The sequence below is a fragment of the Mya arenaria genome, chromosome 12, assembly GCF_026914265.1.
Source record: "Mya arenaria isolate MELC-2E11 chromosome 12, ASM2691426v1".
Classification (NCBI taxonomy): domain Eukaryota; kingdom Metazoa; phylum Mollusca; class Bivalvia; order Myida; family Myidae; genus Mya; species Mya arenaria.
The window spans coordinates 31,475,907-31,495,932 of record NC_069133.1 but is presented as its reverse complement, the minus strand read 5'-3'; the positions used below and the strand labels follow the sequence as shown (position 1 = coordinate 31,495,932).

At 37.4% G+C, this 20,026-nt stretch overlaps 1 protein-coding gene across 1 annotated transcript; it reads left to right on the top strand.

The window, feature by feature from the left end:
- The first annotated feature begins 4,358 nt into the window (after positions 1-4,358).
- LOC128210601 (cytochrome P450 26A1-like) lies at positions 4,359-19,724 on the top strand. The gene is made up of 5 exons (XM_052914952.1): positions 4,359-4,498; positions 10,473-10,665; positions 11,478-11,975; positions 18,846-19,277; positions 19,392-19,724. The coding sequence occupies exons 1-5, from the start codon at positions 4,359-4,361 to the stop codon at positions 19,722-19,724; spliced, it is 1,596 nt and encodes a 531-aa protein (XP_052770912.1).
- Positions 19,725-20,026: the final 302 nt, after the last annotated feature.

Below are 20,026 nucleotides of genomic sequence, written 5' to 3'. Positions count from 1 at the left end.
TTGTAGATTTTGATTTTACTCGGCTTGTGCCTTGTGAAAACCGAATCTGCAAAAATCTACTTGAGTCGAATACAACCTCCTGGATCAAAACGCAGTACTTATAACCCTATAATGTACAAAACCTGTTACCCCATGGACAGAGCATCTTTAACCCACAGGGCCATTGTAACTTTGAACAATCATTGTATGCAGTACTTATAACCCTATTAAGTATAAAACCTGTTAACCCATGGACAGAGCATCTTTAACCCACAGGGCCATTGTAATTTTGAACAATCATTGTAAAAGACAACTACATGTCAGACTACATACAAGATGCTAAGGAAGTAGTTTGGAAAAATGAGAATTATTTTCTACGTCTTAATTTGTATGCATTAGATAACTCAATAAATGCAGCAGTTGACCATTTTTGTATTGTCCTCTGTCACTGTCCTGATAGCTCCCTATCTCAATAGTTGCAAAAGGTTGTAGGTTCATGATTCCCTGGTCCAATATGTCATACAGAAAGAAGATGCTGAATGTAGAATCAAGAAGCTTTCTTTTCAGGCAATTCGAATTGAATAGTACTGTAACATTTGGAGTGCCTAGAATTTGTTGTATTCGTAGGCAACATGTATCAGGTGTTGCAGTACATTTGGCAAATACTTTTCACCCGTCATTGTAAATCTAAAAAAGCTTTCATTTTGCAAAAGTAGTTCATATAACTATAATAAGGTTGCTTCATCAGAGTTTGAATAATTCTGAAAACTAGATATGTCCTTAATTGCAGCAATTTGAACTCCAACTCATAATGTCAATTAAGCTGGTTAAGCAATACTGCAGTTCCTTGGTATAAACAAACATTTCTTGCGTTGGATAGTACAATGTATCTTTGATTTGGATTGTAAAGTATAATATTTGACAAAGACTGTTGTGAGGTTAATTCTTCATTACTTCACTATTCCACAACATTGGGTGATAATGGAACTTTATTGAATATTTTGATTTTAATTTTGTTCCCTAAACGCCACAAGTCAACTGATTAAATTTATATTGATAGATCAACAACAATGCATCACCATACTGTATCTCTGACTGATTATTGATTTTCATTCTTGGCTAGAAAACAAAAAGTGAGCACAAAGCGTCTTCAGAAAAAGAACTTGTAAAGTATGCACCAGTCAATTGTAACCACGCCCACCCCCCCGCAGGGAACAGCAGGTACTTTGACTTTCGGTCCAGCCAGTCCCAGGTAAAATCCTTGCCCTGCGGGAACGAACTGGTGGTAAAATTCCGTGAATAACCCCACACCCCGGGGATCTAAGGTAAGAGCAATTCCCTGATATAATTTGCGGGAAGACAAAACCACCGCAATCTCCGGCATTGCGAGGACACTAGTTCTGGTTTCCATAACTTTAATGTTGATATTTTTTTATGTTTACAACACATTGAACAAGTCTAAAAAGGTAATATACAATGTATAATGTGTTCGCTGAAGTTCTTTAGCTACGAGGACACCTGAAAGGTTAAAACACAGCCCCCCCCCCCCGGTATATCCCCAAGGGGCCGTCCGTGGTAACAATTGACTGGTGCAATACGAGAGGAAATCAAATTTGAGCAGGCAAGATTGTTTTACCTACGGCGATGGTTTATCACGATGTCATTGAACAAAATGTACTTACACTGAGAGTGGCTCCAAGACTTTTCTATGCACATAGGTAAACAATCATCTTATTCATAAGCCAGATGCTGTGCACATATACATACATTTGGCTTCATTTAGAATGAAACTTCATAAATAAGTATGCGCATATTTGATATTTTTCATCTCCATTTTGCAAAATTGAAATCACATGATTTTATCAAACGAACTTGTATTGCTTGAAAATTTACGTGTCAAATTAAAAATGCTACCCACGGTAAGATGAAAATAAATCCGTTTGATGGTGGTAATCATTCAAAGGCGTCTTTATTGAAAAATTTCTTCAATAAAACACGTATGAAATTCACATCATCAGCATCCGGAAGTAGTGATAATATACATGTCTGAATCATTCGGCCGCTCTGATCAGAGTAAATGAGGTCAATACAGTAGACTGGTACCCTGATTTACTTTTCCTCAAAAATATAAAGTTATACAGATACGCGGCATATGGGTTTTAGTTAACATTAATAGTATTTGAACAATAAATACCAAAAATCATGTTGTGTTTGAAAAAGTGCTTAGTGCCATGCAATGATTAGTTAAAAAATAAACTTTGTATCGAAAAGAAAATATCACGGAAACATGCAAATTATGTCGAAAAAATGAACAAGGACCGACTTCGGATTTTTTTTATTAACAATGGATATCGTTTTTATAAATAAATACCAACATTCTATACAAAGAATATTAACAATACTTTTTTTACACAAACTTTCCAGGTTGTTTTCTACTCAGACCGCACACTTTAGTCGCTTTACGTATAAATTCACAAGACATTTCGAATGCGCGATGGGCACCGCGGTTATCTGATACTGGTTTCTTTTCGGATAAAAGAGAAAGAGGGTACCAGTCTATCAATACAGAGCATTGAACGGGAAAATTTCGATGCGTTCTTTTCCAATATGTTCATATTCTTATTGCATATAATCTTACCGTATGCAAGAACATTCATGTAGTTAACCCCATTAACTCACTCGCTACGTATGAATTTCTTGTGCTTCATTAAAAGAACATACGGTTAGCGTGAATTGTTAGGAGAACTTTTTTTATTGGATTTTTTCATTGTAATCAGTTCTGGTACTACTTTGATTATTCAAATTCGCTAACGGCAATCCAATCAAAATACTGCGTATGAATACATTACGTCAGTGAACCCCCAGATGCGGCTTGAGAATGCAGATATCGTGAGTATCGCTATGAACTAGTGCCCTATTCCTAATGGTATGAATTCAAAAATATTTTTTTTTGATTCTTCTTGCAAAATTAAAAAAAAAATCACAAAATTAATCTGGTTTATAACTGTTTTTAACCTATTTAATGTTGCATAGTTTATACTGGTTTATTGATGTTTGTTTATGCATTTATATTGCATTTTACCAGTATAATTGTATCTCTATAGATCCTATAAGACATTATTTTGCGCAAAAATGTATGCTATATTTTGACGTTATTAACGTTGACGTCAATTAATGTTGACGTCATTTCCTGTTTATTATATACATACAACCTGATGAAGGCCGAATGGCCGAAACGTTGTTTCATAAATAAATAATTTGTGTTGAAGTTGGACTTCTTTAATTATCACCTAGTCCAAAAATGTAAATGATAGGAACTGAGAAACCGCTCCTGAATTATTATACAACTATTTAATAGTTACAGCAGCTTTGCGCCAATCATGCGAGATAATAGAAAGCGGTTTGAAAAAAAAAATTTGAACGAGGATTGTTTAAATCAGTCAACGGCCAGTGGCCTAATACATATTTAAATTGATGTGACACGCGAATAACCCGAAATTTCGAGGGATAGGCTTCAGGGGCGGAGCTAAGATTTGACATAAGAGGGGGTATTAACGAAGAAGGGGTGTAAGGCTTCTGACTTGCGCCCATCCCTGTGTTTGGTGTAAAGTGTTGGCATGGGGTAAGCTGGTACTCCACCAATTTTTTTTTAATAATTTCTACTCAGAAACGGTGCATTTAGGGCGTATTTCATTATTTTATATCTCTTACCTGGAAATGAAAAGGAAACAAGGACAATTGTTTTATTATCTTCATTTTTAGAGGGGGGTGCCAGATGCACCCCCTCCTCTCTGGATCCGCTAGCGGGCTTATTTTTGGAGCAGGTACTACTGTTGACCTTGCCTTACGCAATTGACCCAGCTTAACCCGATCATGACATCGAGTAGAACAAAAACAAACACTCTGTACTCCATAAATAACATTGCTAATGGCATTACGGCTTGACCTTTTATATAAAGTTGTAACGTTTTGCTCTGTAGTTCGGAAACTAAGTAGAAGAAAAGTGTTATAAATGATAAATATAAATAGCAAAAAACCAATAGTTTATTAGTTTATAAGAAATATGAGGTACTTTGTTGATATTGTTGTTGTTTGATATTAAAGCTTTTTTTTTCTTTCTTAACGAGGATTTCCAAATATACAACATGAGCGACATGCGTTACGAGACGTGTGAGCGACATGTGTTACGAGATGTGTTAGCGACATACGTTACGAGACGTGTGAGCGACATGCGTTACGAGACGTGTGAGCGACATGCGTTACGAGACGTGTGAGCGATATGCGTTACGAGACGTGTGAGCGACATGCGTTACGAGACGTGTGAGCGACATGTGTTACGAGACGTGTGAGCGATATGCGTTACGAGACGTGTGAGCGACATGCGTTACGAGACGTGTGAGCGACATGCGTTACGAGACGTGTGTGCGACATGCGTTACGAGACGTGTGAGCGACATGCGTTACGAGATGTGTGAGCGACATGCGTTACGGACGTGTGAGCGACATGTGTTACGAGACGTGTGAGCGACATGTGTTACGAGACGTGTGAGCGACATGCGTTACGAGACGTGTGAGCGACATGTGTTACGAGACGTGTGAGCGATATGCGTTACGAGATGTGTGAGCGACATGTGTTACGAGACGTGTGAGCGACATGTGTTACGAGACGTGTGAGCGACATGTGTTACGAGATATGTGAGCGACATGTGTTACGAGACGTGTGAGCGACATGCGTTACGGAGGTGTGAGCGACATGCGTTACGAGACGTGTGAGCGACATGTGTTACGAGACGTGTGAGCGACATGTGTTACGAGATGTGTGAGCGACATGCGTTACGAGATGTGTGAGCGACATGCGTTACGAGACGTGTGAGCGACATGCGTTACGAGACGTGTGAGCGACATGCGTTACGAGACGTGTGAGCGACATGTGTTACGAGACGTGTGAGCGATATGCGTTACGAGATGTGTGAGCGACATGCGTTACGAGACGTGTGAGCGACATGCGTTACGAGATTTGTGAGCGACATGCGTTACGATATGTGTGAGCGACATGCGTTACGAGATGTGTGAGCCATATGCGTTACGAGATGTGTGAGCGATATGCGTTACGAGATGTGTGAGAGACATGTGTTACGAGATGTGTGAGCGATATGCGTTACGAGATGTGTGAGCGACATGTGTTACGAGATGTGTGAGCGACATGTGTTACGAGATGTGTGAGTGACATGCGTTACGAGACTTGTGAGCGACATGTGTTACGAGACGTGTGAGTGACATGCGTTACGAGATGTGTGAGCGATATGCGTTACGAATATGCGTTACGAGACGTGTGAGCGACATGCGTTATGAGATGTGTGAGCGACATGCGTTACGAGATGTGTGAGCGACATGCGTTACGAGATGTGTGAGAGATATGCGTTACGGGATGTGTGAGCGACAAGCGTCACGAGATGTGTGAGAGATATGCGTTACGAGATGTGTGAGCGACATGCGTTACGAGATGTGTGAGCGACATGCGTTACGAATATGCGTTACGAGACGTGTGAGCGACATGCGTTACGAGATGTGTGAGCGATATGCGTTACGAGATGTGTGAGCGATATGCGTTACGAGATGTAAGAGCAATATGCGTTACGAGATGTGTGAGAAATATGCGTTACGAGATGTGTGAGCGACATGCGTTACGAATATGCGTTACGAGACGTGTGAGCGGTATGCGTTACGAGATGTGTGAGCGAGATATGTGAGCGACATGCGTTACGAGATGTGTGAGCGACATGCGTTACGAGATGTGTGAGCGACATGTGTTACGAGACGTGTGAGCGACATGCGTTACGAGATGTGTGAGCGATATGCGTTACGAGATGTGTGAGCGTTATGCGTTACGAGATGTGTGAGCGACATGCGTCACGAGATGTGTGAGCGATATGCGTTACGAGATGTGTGAGCGTTATGCGTTACGAGATGTGTGAGCGACATGCGTTACGAGATGTGTGAGCGACATGCGTGACGAGATGTGTGAGTCATATGCGTTAAGAGATGTGTGAGCGACATGCGTTACGAGATGTGTGAGCGACATATGTTACGAGATGTGTGAGCCACATGCGTAACGAGATCTGTGAGCGACATCCGTTACGAGATGTGTGAGCGACATGCGTTACGATATGTGTGAGCGACATGCGTAACGAGATGTGTGAGCGACATGCTTTTAGAGATGTGTGAGCGATATGCGTTACGAGATGTGTGAGCGACATGCGTTACGAGATGTGTGAGCAATATGCGTTACTAGATGTGTGAGCGACATGCGTTACGAGATGTGTAACGACATGCGTAACGAGATGTGTGGGCCATATGCGTTACGAGATGTGTGAGCGACATGCGCTTCGAGATGTGTGAGCGACATGCGTTACGAGATGTGTGAGCAATATGCGTTACTAGATGTGTGAGCGACATGCGTTACGAGATGTGTAACGACATGCGTAACGAGATGTGTGGGCCATATGCGTTACGAGATGTGTGAGCGACATGCGCTTCGAGATGTGTGAGCGACATGCGTAACGAGACATGCGAGCGACATGCGTTAAGAGATGTGTGAGCGACATGCGTTACGAGACGTGTGAGCGACCTTCGTTACGAGATGTGTGAGCTATATGCGTTACGAGATGTGTGAGCGACATGCGTTACGAGATATGTGAGCGATATGCGTTACGAATATGCGTTACGAGACGTGTGAGCGACATGCGTTACGAGATGTGTGAGCGACATACGTTACGAGATGTGTAAGCGATATGCGTTACAAGATGTGTGAGCGACATGCGTTACGAGACGTGTGAGCGACATGTGTTACGGACGTGTGAGCGACATGTGTTACGAGATGTGTGAGCGATATGCGTTACAAGACTTGTGAGCGCCATGCGTTACGAGATGTGTGAGCGACATGTGTTACGAGATATGTGAGCGATATGCGTTACGAGATGTATGAGTGACATGGGATACGAGATGTGTGAGCGACATGCGTTACGGACGTGTGAGCGACATGCGTTATGAGATGTGTGAGCGACATGAGCGACATGCGTTTCGAGATGTGTGAGCGACATGTGTTACGAGATGTGTGAGCGACATGCGTAACGAGATGTGGTAGCGGTAAGCGCTATGTGTTTTCTTGTTTTTAGAGGGGGGGGGGGGGGCTGCACATTAACAAATAATAATAATAATAATAATAATAATAATAATAATAATAATAATAATAATAATAACAACATCTTTATTTAAAGAAGGTTACACATTATGACATAATTACAGTGTCAACTATAAAACATGTGTAATATGGCCTTCTAAAACAAAACATAATGACATACAGCTTTACACAATTCACATATGTATACGTACTATTATTCAAATGTCATCAAAAACGATAAACAACAAGTTATATAAAGCATTAATGAATAATTAAACACTTTAATTATGTTAAACACAAGTACACAATTCACACATGTACACTATAATTCAAATAGCAAACAGGATAAATATAAGTTATATGAAACATTTATAAATAATAAAGTATTGTAAACACATGTACCATTTCAGCGAACTTCAAGCACTTACCGACAGACACCCAACTTAATTTACAACAAGTGAGAACTATAATAATGAATACTAGTATAAAGTTTTAACAAATTGTTTGAAAATATTTAGTCGGAATTCAAGTATTTACTAGAATGTTTAAATGTTTATTAAAAAGGAAAGTTTTATACTTCAATTTAAACATTGCCGATTTGTGGACATTTCTGACTTCTATAGGTATTTCATTCCATGTGTGCATACTGTTATATGAAAAGGAATCCTTGAGATAATTTGTTCCATGTTGAAAACGGTAATTCGATATTCTGACATGTTAAGAATTGTGTGGAAGTCCCACACAAGCCCGTCCTCGTGGTGAGCTACAGTGGTGGTGACCCTCTTAAGGTCACAGGTAACCTTACCATGTCCCCACGCTGACCTAGCGGTGGAATGTCGGTGATTACCCCACAATATCCGTGTTACGTATAACCAAACGGTCAGTTGAGGTCAGCAGAAGATCGGTCACCGGTGACCCCGACCCCCGCATAAAAGGTTGCTTTTCTTATACGTTTACTCATTATTTATACGAGTTTCGAGTCTCTGAGTGTCTCGTAATATATTGACCAGTGTAAATGCAGTACTTGTTCATAAATTATACAGATGAAACTATTTACTGAGTGAACACCGTAAAAATAAATTATATGAAAACGAAATAATTTAAGTTTACAAATGTCGGAAATTATCGGAGAGTTGCGGGTAAATGTTTCCCACAATTTTTTGTCGGCCGCGCTTGGAAATGAAAAGAGTGGATTATCCGGAGTAATTCAACACAATGTGAAATTTGAGGGGTAAGCCTTTAAGGATATACATAATGAGTTAAATTATAAGTTACAATAGAGCACCACCTAACGCACTCGAGCTTGCTACATTCCTCTACACTGGATTTCTACATTTTCAGTAACGCTATTATAAACATTTATTACATGGTTTAACAAGTTCGATTCTTCTTTAGAAAAAGTAAATTAAAAGCGGGAAATACACGTGACCAAATTGTTGGTAACAGTCCAAAATGTCATTGACATCAGGCTTGATTCGAAAATAGTTAAGGTAATATTGTTTATCATAGTGTTTTGAATTTTACTCTTATTCCATCTATGTAGCTGTATTTATCATGTGACGTCCACATGCTAAATATACACACTACAAACTTGGAAATCATTACCCGCTTTTTAAACGGGTAAACTCAGTTGTAACAGCGACATAGTATTCATTTAATCATGTAAAGTGATGTAAAGTGATGTAAAGTGATGTTTGTTATCGGTCTCAAACTAGCTCATATTGACATCTCTTGGTTTGTTTTGGAAATACTGTATTTGCTGATTTTGGGACCATCTGGTGTCCAGACCCTTAAAATGCCGCCCTTCATTCTGTCCTTCCTTCCGCCCTTCCTTCCTTGTTGAATGCGTTATCATGACCGTCAAAAAACAGATTCAGGCAGAGCGAGACTGCGAGAGTTCATAACCCCCAGAACACCAATTAGCCACTCCCCCGGCAATTTCAAATTATCAATCTGACAGTTAGATTTTTTTCTCAAAATCATGTTTCTAGTTATCTTTCAAAAACAAATTAAGGATTTTTCATTGGTGTAACCTTCATTCTACATGCCTGCAAAGTTTCAGGTCGAAACTCTTTGTAGGTATTGCTTAATTTTGAAAAAAGTGTCCCTGAAGTGAAACATGCATAAAATTTAGAAATTAAAAATAAAGCTTGCCCCAGCGCCACCTGGAGGTTTATATAGTCCTGTTGCCGATGCCATTGGATATTCAGACAATGCGAGACCGCTATAATCCGGTGCTATGGCTTTTAAACTGTTGTAATACTTAGAAATGCTTTTGCCTACAAAAAACTATCTATAAGAAAGTATTTATAAGATTATCACCAATATTGATTTGCCTTTAGATGCATGGTGATAAATCGTATGAAACGTTTACTGTGTTAGTTTAAACCATTCACTGTGATGATCTTATTTACCAGCGAAATATTTTAATTTAATAATAGTTAACGGCATGAAAACAAATTTTACAAATAGAATATCAATGCAAAGTTTTTCACAGTATTTGAAACCAACATTATAAAATCAAACATGCAAGGGGATTGGGCCACGAGTTTTGCCAACATCAGTTAATGCCCTAAAAGATTCAAGCGAATGAGAAAAATATTATTTTCTGCCAAAAACATTTCACTTATTTTTGCAAACATTCAACATATAGGTACGGCTTTTTATGTTTCCGAGCGCATTGATGAAATACAAACTTTGTTATGAAGATTGTTATGATCTGGTAGCCACCACCACACAAAAGACCAGAAATGTGTGATGCTTGTAATGAAGCCAAACCGGTTGTATTCTATAGAGACGTATATTATTAAGCTTTAACGCTAGAATTTGGACCGATTCAGCAATTCAGACGGCCACCGATCTTAGGAACTTCAAAGTCGTGGCTGTAACATACTATTTTCTTTTTGTTATCATATATGTTATAATAATGAAATCATATTATAGACATGCATTGACGAGTTAAAATTTTAAAACATAAATCTTTTCCCTCATTTTACACTGTACCGAGTCAAAATAATAATTGAGCCTGTAACCTACACATCGGATGTAGGACATTTTGGAAATATCACAACTGGTCTCGACAACGACAGATGTTTCACAGAAGATACTGTTAGTGTAATAAGCACTTGGTAGGTGGGCGTATGATAGCATAAGTGTAAACATCAAAATACTCTGATAACAATAGATATTTCCTTCATTTACGTCGCGAATCGAGCCTGAGTTGATGCCAGTTTGGACTGTAAAAAACATTTGGTTACGTTGATTTCTAGCCTTGAAATTAACTAAAAGGAACATTGACTTTCTCGCCCGTACAGAGCTCTTTACATCCTAACCCTGGTTCTCGGCGTACTAAAGACACTCCTGGTTCCGTTTCTGCTGAACATAACGGTTCGTCATCTATGGAGGATCTACGTGACGTCACTCAGGGACCGGAACTGCTTACTTCCGCTTCCACCCGGGGAGTTTGGTCTTCCGATCATAGGAGAGACGGTTCAGATGCTACTTAACGTAATTTTCTATTTACTATTCATTTTTGTTTATTTGTCTTTTATGCTAAGTGTAAGCTTTTTTTAGATAAAAAATAAACAATAAACAGCATAAATGAAACTTTTACAATCAATATGACTTTGGTTCACCTGGATTGTCTAGGTATAAACATGTCCAACTTGGGGTTTTGCTAATTTAGTGTCATAATTATGATAATAGAATTATTACTTTTATTTTCAGCCAATGAAATTGCAAAAAGGCAATCAATAAGAATTAGGCTTAATCATTGAGAATTTCAACTTTCGCGGGAGTTTAAAGCTCCGCTACTACCACTCATCCGATACACACTGCCTGCGTCAGAGTTTGCGTTGACAATGGTATCAGCCAATGGCGCTGTATTCTAAGTCAGTTAGATGCCCTTAAGTTATATCTTAAGTAATAGTTAGATGACTTGAAGTAAATTCTTAATGAATAAGGGTGGGCGGTGTGTGCGCAGCGAACGAGCCCTTCTTATTCATTAAGAAATTATTTCAGGTCATCTAACCCACATAGAATACAACCTCATTGGCTGATACATTGACAACGTGTGTATCGGATGAGTGGCAGTAGTAGGATCGTTAAACACCCGCGAAGTTGAAATTCTTAATAGTTTAGTCCAGTACTTAATGATAATGCCTATCTGAATATTCATTGGCTTAAAATGTAGGTTGTATTCTAATGATTAAGAAGGACTCGTTCGCTACCTTCACTTCGCTCTATCTTAATCATTGATATTTTACTTCATGTAATCTATTACTTAGTTTGTTTAATTTTCTATTTTATATTTCGTTCAGATGAATGAATTCACCAGGAGAAAAAGAGCGCAATACGGAGATGTTTACGTCACGCATTTCCTTGGCAACCCGACGGTGCGCGTATGTGGTGCTAAGCATGTGCGTTCGGTGTTAAGAGGGAAGCACACAACAGTTGAGGCTGTATGGCCGCGGAGCACTCAGCTATTACTGGGAGCAGGGTCGCTTTCACAAGCTACCGGACAGGACCATTTAACGAAGAAAAGGGCATTGATGAAAACATTTTCTTTCGACGCATTGTCTAAATACGTACCAACAGTTCAAGGAATCACCCAGACATATATTCACTTTTGGTTAAAAAAAGGCATTATCAATGGATATGAAGAACTCCGGACCCTAAATTTTGCCTTGTCTTGTCGAGTTCTTATAGGGGCCACGCTAGATAGGATCGAATGCCAACGTCTTATGAACGTGTTTGAGACCTTCACGTCGAATATCTTCTCCATGCCAGTCAATATGCGGGGATTCGGCTTTTGGAAGGTAGGAATCTTAGCAGTTGTATCCCCCATTGCATCAGCTTTAAAACTTTAAAATTAAACCGTGCGGCTGTCAAAAAGACCCGTCAATCGTTGCAAGATATTGTAATTTCATTTAAATCAGCCTTGACACTGAAATTGCCAATTTTCATATGCAAAAAGTAGGCGTGGCTGTATGCGTATGTGCAGTTATGGTCAGTTAACTTAATCATGAAGGGTCGTCTTCAGCAGTACGTAACAAGGGCAGTAATGTCAGGTGTGTCCAGATTTCTTGGTTCATTGTGTTGGGTGAAAAACGTCCTCGATTTGAGGAGTATAAGCATTGATTTCTATATGTTTCAACGATATCTTTAGAAACGACCTTGTGCACCGAATAAAGAGCAATGTCTTGTTTACGATGGTGCTCGTCTTGGATGAAAATCAAGTTAAAAATATCTCATGAAAACAATGTACTTTCTTACAAGGCTTACCCGGTGCGGGGTGATACAGGAATCCAGTGGATTTCACGTGAAATCCACTCAAAACGTGAAATCCACTCAGAACTCAGTTATTTTAATTAATAATTTATTTTTTTCGTATACATATTAGAAAGTGCCTCATGAAGGGTTTATATTTCAAATTTTATTGAAATTGGTCAAAAAATAAAGAAGTTAGAGCAATTTTTCAATTTTTTTCCAAAAATAGATCGGAAATCGAGGTGAAATCCAGATTCCGATAAGTGAAATCCACTCATAACTCATTAATTTTAATAAATAATTTTCTGTTTTTGTATTTTTATTAGAAAGTGCCTCATAAAGGGTTTATCTTTCAAATTTTATTGAAATTGGTCAAAAAAATGAAGAAGTAAGAGCAATTTTTCGAAAATAGATCGGAAATCGAGGTGAAATCCAGTTTTCGAGAAGTGAAATCCACTCTTAACTCAGTTTTATTAATTAGTAATTTTTATTTTTTGTATACATTTTGGAAAGTGCCTAATGAAGGGTTTACATTTCAAATTTTATTGAAATATATCAAGAAATGAAGAAGTTAGAGCAATTTTTCGGAAATCGAAGTGAAATCCACATTTTGACAAGTGAAATCTACTTTTTCAGACGTGAAATCCACTCATAACTCATTTATTTTTAACAATTTTTTTTTTTTGTTAAGCAAATAATTGAAAGGGCTTCATAATGGGTTTATATACACAATATCCATACACATCCAGGCCATACCACGTGGAGGCACCCTCAATCATGGCCCTTTTTTACTTTCGAATTTTGAAAATATTAAAAATTTAATAAATAATCCGAAAATTGTTTTGTTATTTGTTTATGCCAGACATTTATTTATGGTTATTTATACATGTACATTGGTTGATATACGTAATCATAAAAAAAGAAACAAACAAATACAACAGAGCAAAGTTACACCAAGTGAAGTCATATGTTTAACTTGGTTTACAATAATGAGAGATAATGAAAAGGTATGTTCACAACAGTGAAGAAAAATAATTACACAAAATAAACAATAGCAAAATATGAAAAAATATACACAGGTAAACTTTGAACATAGCCCCATGTGAAAAATTTAAAATGGAATAATTCGTGAGGGTGTGCACTGCCACCCGTGCTGGGCTTCAATAGTGATTCTCGGCGTGTGCACACCAGAAAGGGGAAACTTCAAAGACAAATTTCTAAGCAAAAAAAGTTTCAACGCACAGAGAAAACGCATCAATAATCTTGTTCGAAAAAGTGTACAATGCATTGAAATGAAGGACATAAGATTTCATAAGGACTATCACAGTGACATGGTGCACTACAACAACAAAGGACACATTAAATACTTTGACGCCATCGGGAAACATATTAATACGTAATTTCACAGATTAATACGAGCTAAAAGCAATTATTGTGATGTTAGTTATAAATATGCTTATTGTTGTAGTAATAGTAGTAGTAGTTCGCAAATGTGCTTATAAAAACACGTAGTTATTAATTTATTGTTGTTATATAGTTGTTGTTATTTATGTTATTTATGTTTTCAAATGTGCTTCATTCATTCATTTAAAGATGTAGTAATATCTATTCATGATTGTTAATATCAAGACCAAAACAAGGTATCGGATCATATTTGCTCGAAAGAAAACGGAACAAAATCGTAGTTTTTAAAAATAAAGTGCATTGAGTGAGTAAGAACACGAGGTATTTTAACAGACATGATTTTCATCTAAAACAATCGTCATCGTAAACAAGAAATTTCCCTTCCATCGGTGCACAATGTCGTTTCTAAAAACTATCGTTGAAACATATAGAAAACAATGTACGTTCATACTCACCGAATTGCAATCGGAACTCCTTGGCTAGTATCAAGATATGGCCTCGGATATAATACCTCTCAAAATAGTAAGACCGGTGTGTACACAATGATATAATACGGGTCGTACGAAAATTGTCCATCATGGCCGACCAAGAAGATGTTCAAACAACCAAGAGATATGTTAGTCCAAAGACAGAATGAGGAGCGAACTTTTACCACTTATTTGTGTGTGAGTGTTATTTTTATACTTATTGTATTTTAATAAAATATAAAAATAGTTTCAAAAGAGCCCTAATGAGAAACTAATTGGAAATGTCATTAATTCTTAGTGGGTGGGGTAAAGTCTTCTTTCAATTGACAGATTCTAATTTAGTAAATAACAATTTTGAAGCTCCAGTGATCAATGGCAAAAATTAAGAAAACAAATACTCTATTTATTTTTTTTATAACAAATAAGTCTGAATCTGACTTTACTTAGATCAATAATAGGTTCTTATTGTCATTTCAGAGAAGAGTATGGTACCAGGGGTGCAGCTGACTCTGATTCCCGGCTTGTTCTAATGAAAAAAGGCAGATGAGGTAATGGTTGTGCTATTTTCGAAATTCGGACAATAATTTAACAGTCAAGTATCCTATTAGTTTAAGCCCAAAAGTACCTGCATGTTTGTACAATTAACCAACAAGGATTGACAGTATTAAAATATCAACATTGTAGATGAATTTAAACATGATAACAATTTCATTTCATATTTTTTAATTAACCAGTAGTCCAGAGCTAAAAGCTGCTCTTTCACAGATTGACAGTTCTTCTTGGCCATTCTTTAAAAGCCCAAAGGAGTAATTAAATTAAATTTACACATATAATTAATTATATGGCTTAAAGCAATAGCAAAAAAATATTTTCCAAACAATTGAAATCTGTTCTATTATGTGTGACCTTATATGACTTGTTGGAGGAATTTTTACCAAATTTTCAAACTTGTATATGAAAAACTGTGATCTGATATTATGTCAGCAGTCTAATATCACTGGTTTCCATACATTTGCACAATAATTGCCAATTGGCTCGTTTAAATACAAAAATAAAAAAGGGTTCAGAACAGTAAAACTGTGAGGATGCAGCTTTAAATTAGTGTTGCACTTAATGTTTTGTGAATACTTTTCTGTTGTTGTACAGGCTTTTAAAATAATTGATCTGAAAATAGAATTCCTATTATTGTTGTATTTTCTGTTTTCTATTTCAGGCACTGGAATCCGAATGTAATCAAAAATGCCATTGTATGCGGATTGACCTGCAATGCATGGCAATCATCTTAACACAATGCCTTCCTTGGAAAAATGAGTGCAAGATGGAAACAAAGCGTTCAGTGGAACATCTTGTCATCTCAAATATTTGATGACTTACTTACTGATGTGAAGTTGAAGATAAAAGTCATCTGTTGGTCCGTGATTATTAAATAAATCATATATTTTAAAAGGGTAAAATGGTAAAGGATTTATATACGCTTTAAGTGGTTTTCCTATATTATGAAGGGAAGATAACTACAAAAACAGAAACAGATGGCATTGGCAGACCATATAAAGGATAACTATTTTGTTCAGTTCAATTTTTAAGACTTCAGAAAATCTGTTAATAGGGCACATCCTTGCAAATGCCATATTGTAAACTCTTTAAAATGTGAAAAGGTGAAAGTGGTCTAGAGGATAAGCCCCAAATTCAAGGTTATGAGTTCAAGACCTCCAAGATACTTTCTCTTGACCTCAGGAAAAGGATGTCCATACTTGTTTCTTCTTAGGCAACAGACTTAAGAGCGATTTTGTAAGCTTCCAGCTTGCATAGCAATCTGATAAGGCATAAAATAAGATACTAGCTGACTTGCAAACAGTTTTTCCATTTGTGTTGATTTATTTTTCAGTCTGTTGGAATGTTTATTAGAGTGATGCGCATTGCTTACTGCAACCAATATTTATTTTCTTTATTAAGTTGAATTTAACGAACACATAACATTACTTGTGAATTTACAGATGCACGTTTATTTCGTTGATTGTATGAGTTTATTTTCTCAGATGATGTAATAAAAGTTATTCTGAATGACTGTCCTATTTTGTTTGAAGAAAATGTGTTGAGGTTTTGGCATAGCAGAGTGTCATCATCATCATCATCATTGTTGTGTACAAATAAAACATTCAAAACAATGTATTAAAAACCAAACTGTCAAGCCAAGTACTCAAAGAGGCACAAGGATATTGCTAAAGAGACCGGTAATACAATTAGACAAATACAATGTAAAGAAAGATCTATAATTCTGACACATGGTAATGCTTTAAATAGTCCTCTCATTGTGTGTTTATGGTTAAAGTGGAGACATACAGTATATTTTGTAATGAAGATTTAAATTTGTATGGCAACTTAAAGCCATATATGGGGATTAAGCGCCAGAAATATTGTGAAGTCTCCCAAAAGACTCAATGCACTTAAAAGGGCTTGGCACAGAAATGAAAGTAAAAATGGGAGCAAAACCTAATTTATCATTGGTTTTACATTGGATTGCATACACATGGCTCTGTTATTACTTGACTAATATTAAAAATAAAATTAAGAGACATGTTGATCCAAACTGTAATTATTCTTGTTTGCATTTTATGGAGTTGGACATAAAAGAGTCATTTGGTAAAGAGTGATCTAAAGGCTAATTATTCAAAATAGATTAAGTATTATTGAAAAAAGTCTGGTATACATTGCTGAAAAGCTTAGTAACATGGCTAATTTGATTAAGGCTTTTATTTACAAAAAAATAAATCAGTTGAGTATCTTATCAGTTACTCTTTTGGTGTTGTTGTTTTAAATAAAAAATGACAATTTACTCAAAGATATTGAGACTAATAATTATAGATTTAGACAAGTATAATGTGTAAGGAAACTTCTAATGAGTGGGTTTAATCCACAGCCTATGAGGTAAAGTGAAGCATGATCTGCCTTGAACAAATACAATTTTAAGACAAGATCTGTCAACTTAGTGCACCAGTCAATTGTAACCCCCCCCCCCACCCCCACCCCAGGTCTGGGGGAATACTGGGGTTAACCAGGGGAAATGGGCCGTGTTTTTACCTATCAGGTGGCCCTGCAGTGCTGGTTGAATGCGGCGGTTTTATCTTCGCTTAAAATATAGAGGGGAATGGACCTCACCTAGAGTCCCTGTGGTGTGGGGGCATTTGGCAGGGATTTTGCCATTGGATCGTCCGCGCAGGGTGGGAATTTTAGCCGGGGTTGGCTGTACTGAAAGTCAAAGTCCCCACTATTCCCCAGACCTGGGGAGGCCGTGGTTACAATTGTCTGGTGCATATCCACATTAACGTTGTATTGGTACTCTAACAATTGAGCTTACTGCGTGGATAGTCACCGCCCCACTTCAACCCCACAGAACTGTTTACACAAAAAAAAATCTGCAGCCCAAACCCAATAATGCTGAAGTAAAGGCATGCATAGATTTCAGCTGGTAAAGCTGACTGGGTGCCAAGCTCACACCCATCCTACCACAATCCACAAAAGTCTGCACAATGCAATCAATGATTTTACAGAATAGTAATGTTGTTTTAATGGCAAGGCATAGTGTGAAAAATAACACGGCAAAGTATGAATTAAAACTTACATTTCATAGGGTATTCCTATAACTGTTGAGAACATGTTGACATTTAGTCCATGCATGCATTTAATCCGATGTAATGATTCATGCATGCCATGAACCGTATGATCATTTCAATGACTGTCAAGTACATTTTCTGTGTGTTCACGATTTTTCTAGAGGAAATAGAGTGCTTCAACTATAAGAAAACATCTAAATATTCATAAAACGAACATTTTTTGAGGTTACAATAAATATTTTCTCTTAAACAAGCACATTTAATTTAACACAGTCCATTTCCTTGTTGTTACAATGGGCCTTCTTTACGCGGATTGAAAACGGTGAAAACGGCAGCCGCATCGCACTTTCGTATATCCTTACTACTATTTACGAGGTGTTGAGAGATTTCGTAGAACATGTCATTTGTGTAATAGTAATAGTTTAGGTGATGAATTTCATTACTTGTTTGAATGTCAACATTTTTCAGACGATAGAAAGAAAAATATTAAATTGTACTTTTGTCGTAACTCTAATTGTATTAAGTTAGATCAATTAATGAACAGTAAAAACAAAAAAGAACTTATTAAACTGGCTATATTTTGTAAGTCCCTTTTATCTAATGTCAAATAGTCATTCTCCTTTAAAAACAATACGACTTATTTGTCTTAGTATTTCCTATTATAGGAAACTGTATGTAATATATGTCCACTTTGTTTATATATATATATGTTTAATTAATTGTTTGTAAAAGCGTTATTGTTCTGATCACATGGTTGTAATAACCCATGATCTAAATAAAAAAAGTCTATCTCGAAGCTTGCCGGAGATGGCCGAGTTGTTACGATTGACCGAATTGATGACATTTTCACCCCAAACAATGAACCAGGAAACCCGGACCCGCCTGACATTACTGGAGAAAATGGAGCCCATGGTTACAGCTTTTATTCTTTTTGCAGGCATTGGGAGCCCGACAAGTTCTTATGGACAAAATCGACGAGGTTATTCAATCAAGAAGACAACGTTCCGGAGTGGAAGAAAAAGATAATGTTTTGAGTATTATTCTTCAATCAAACGATTTTGACGATTTTTCTCAACTGGAACTTAAAAATATGTGCCTCGAGTTGTTATTTGCCGGACATGGAACTACTTCTAGCGCGGAGAGTTATCTCGTCTACGTCCTTACAAAACGGCCGGATGTGTGTCGGAAAATTCGGGAAGAAATGACATCCTATGGCATCTTTACGCATGACCTTCCATTGACGGATTCTCTGTCGTTACAACTGTTGAACAAGTTGACTTATCTCAACTCGGTGGTTAAAGAGGTTCTTCGAATTTCTCCGCCGGTTGGCGGAGGCTTCCGACAGGCGCTGGAAACGTTTGAAATTAATGTAAGATCTTTTTCATATATGTATAAAACTAAAGTGTTAAGCTAAATATGAACATTTGAACTGAAAAAGAAAAAAATAACTTGGCAAACTTGCAAGTTTACTATTCCATTTCAGGGTTATCAAGTGCCAAAAGGCTGGAAGGTTGTGTATTCTATAGCCAACACCCACAACATTACGGGACACTTTCAAGACCCCACTAACTTCGACCCCGACCGCTGGAGCAACAAGCAAACATCCGGTGATCCTTGGGGGTACCTCCCATTTGGCGGCGGCCGGCGCGCATGTGCGGGCAAAGACCTTGCACGACTCATGTTAAAAGTGTTTGCTGTGGAATTGTTGGGTAGGTGCGACGTCGGTCTTTTGAAAGACGATACTGTTTTCAGGACATTTCCGCTTCCGTCGCCAAAGGATGGGATGCCGTTGTATGTCAGGATGAAAAGCCAATAAGAAGAAACAACCGTTGTCAAATCATCGTAAACATCGTACATTTTGTTCAATTAAAGTACATGTACTACAGTGCATAAATCTTATAAAAAAAGGTTCTATTTCACGCATTGAGCCGTGAATGTACGTTTGTATTTATAAATATTTGGGTTAATTCATGTAATAGGAAATGTGCTTATGGCCACAATACATGTATGTAGACATCTCACAAAATTTCAACGACATTCATGCAAATTTGCATATTTCCGTTCGAAAATCAATGTTTTATGGCTTAAACTAACGGTTTAAGAAAAATGCATAAAACA

What these genes read in the sequence shown, in the direction of transcription:
- LOC128210601 (XM_052914952.1), top strand. Translation starts at nt 4,359, where the DNA reads ATGCGTTACGAGACGTGTGAGCGACATGCGTTACGAGACGTGTGTGCG. An exon ending in CGGTTCAGATGCTACTTAAC is followed by an intron (nt 10,666 to 11,477) that starts GTAATTTTCTAT and finishes TATTTCGTTCAG; the next exon opens with ATGAATGAATTCACCAGGAG. An exon ending in GGGGATTCGGCTTTTGGAAG is followed by an intron (nt 11,976 to 18,845) that starts GTAGGAATCTTA and finishes TTCTTTTTGCAG; the next exon opens with GCATTGGGAGCCCGACAAGT.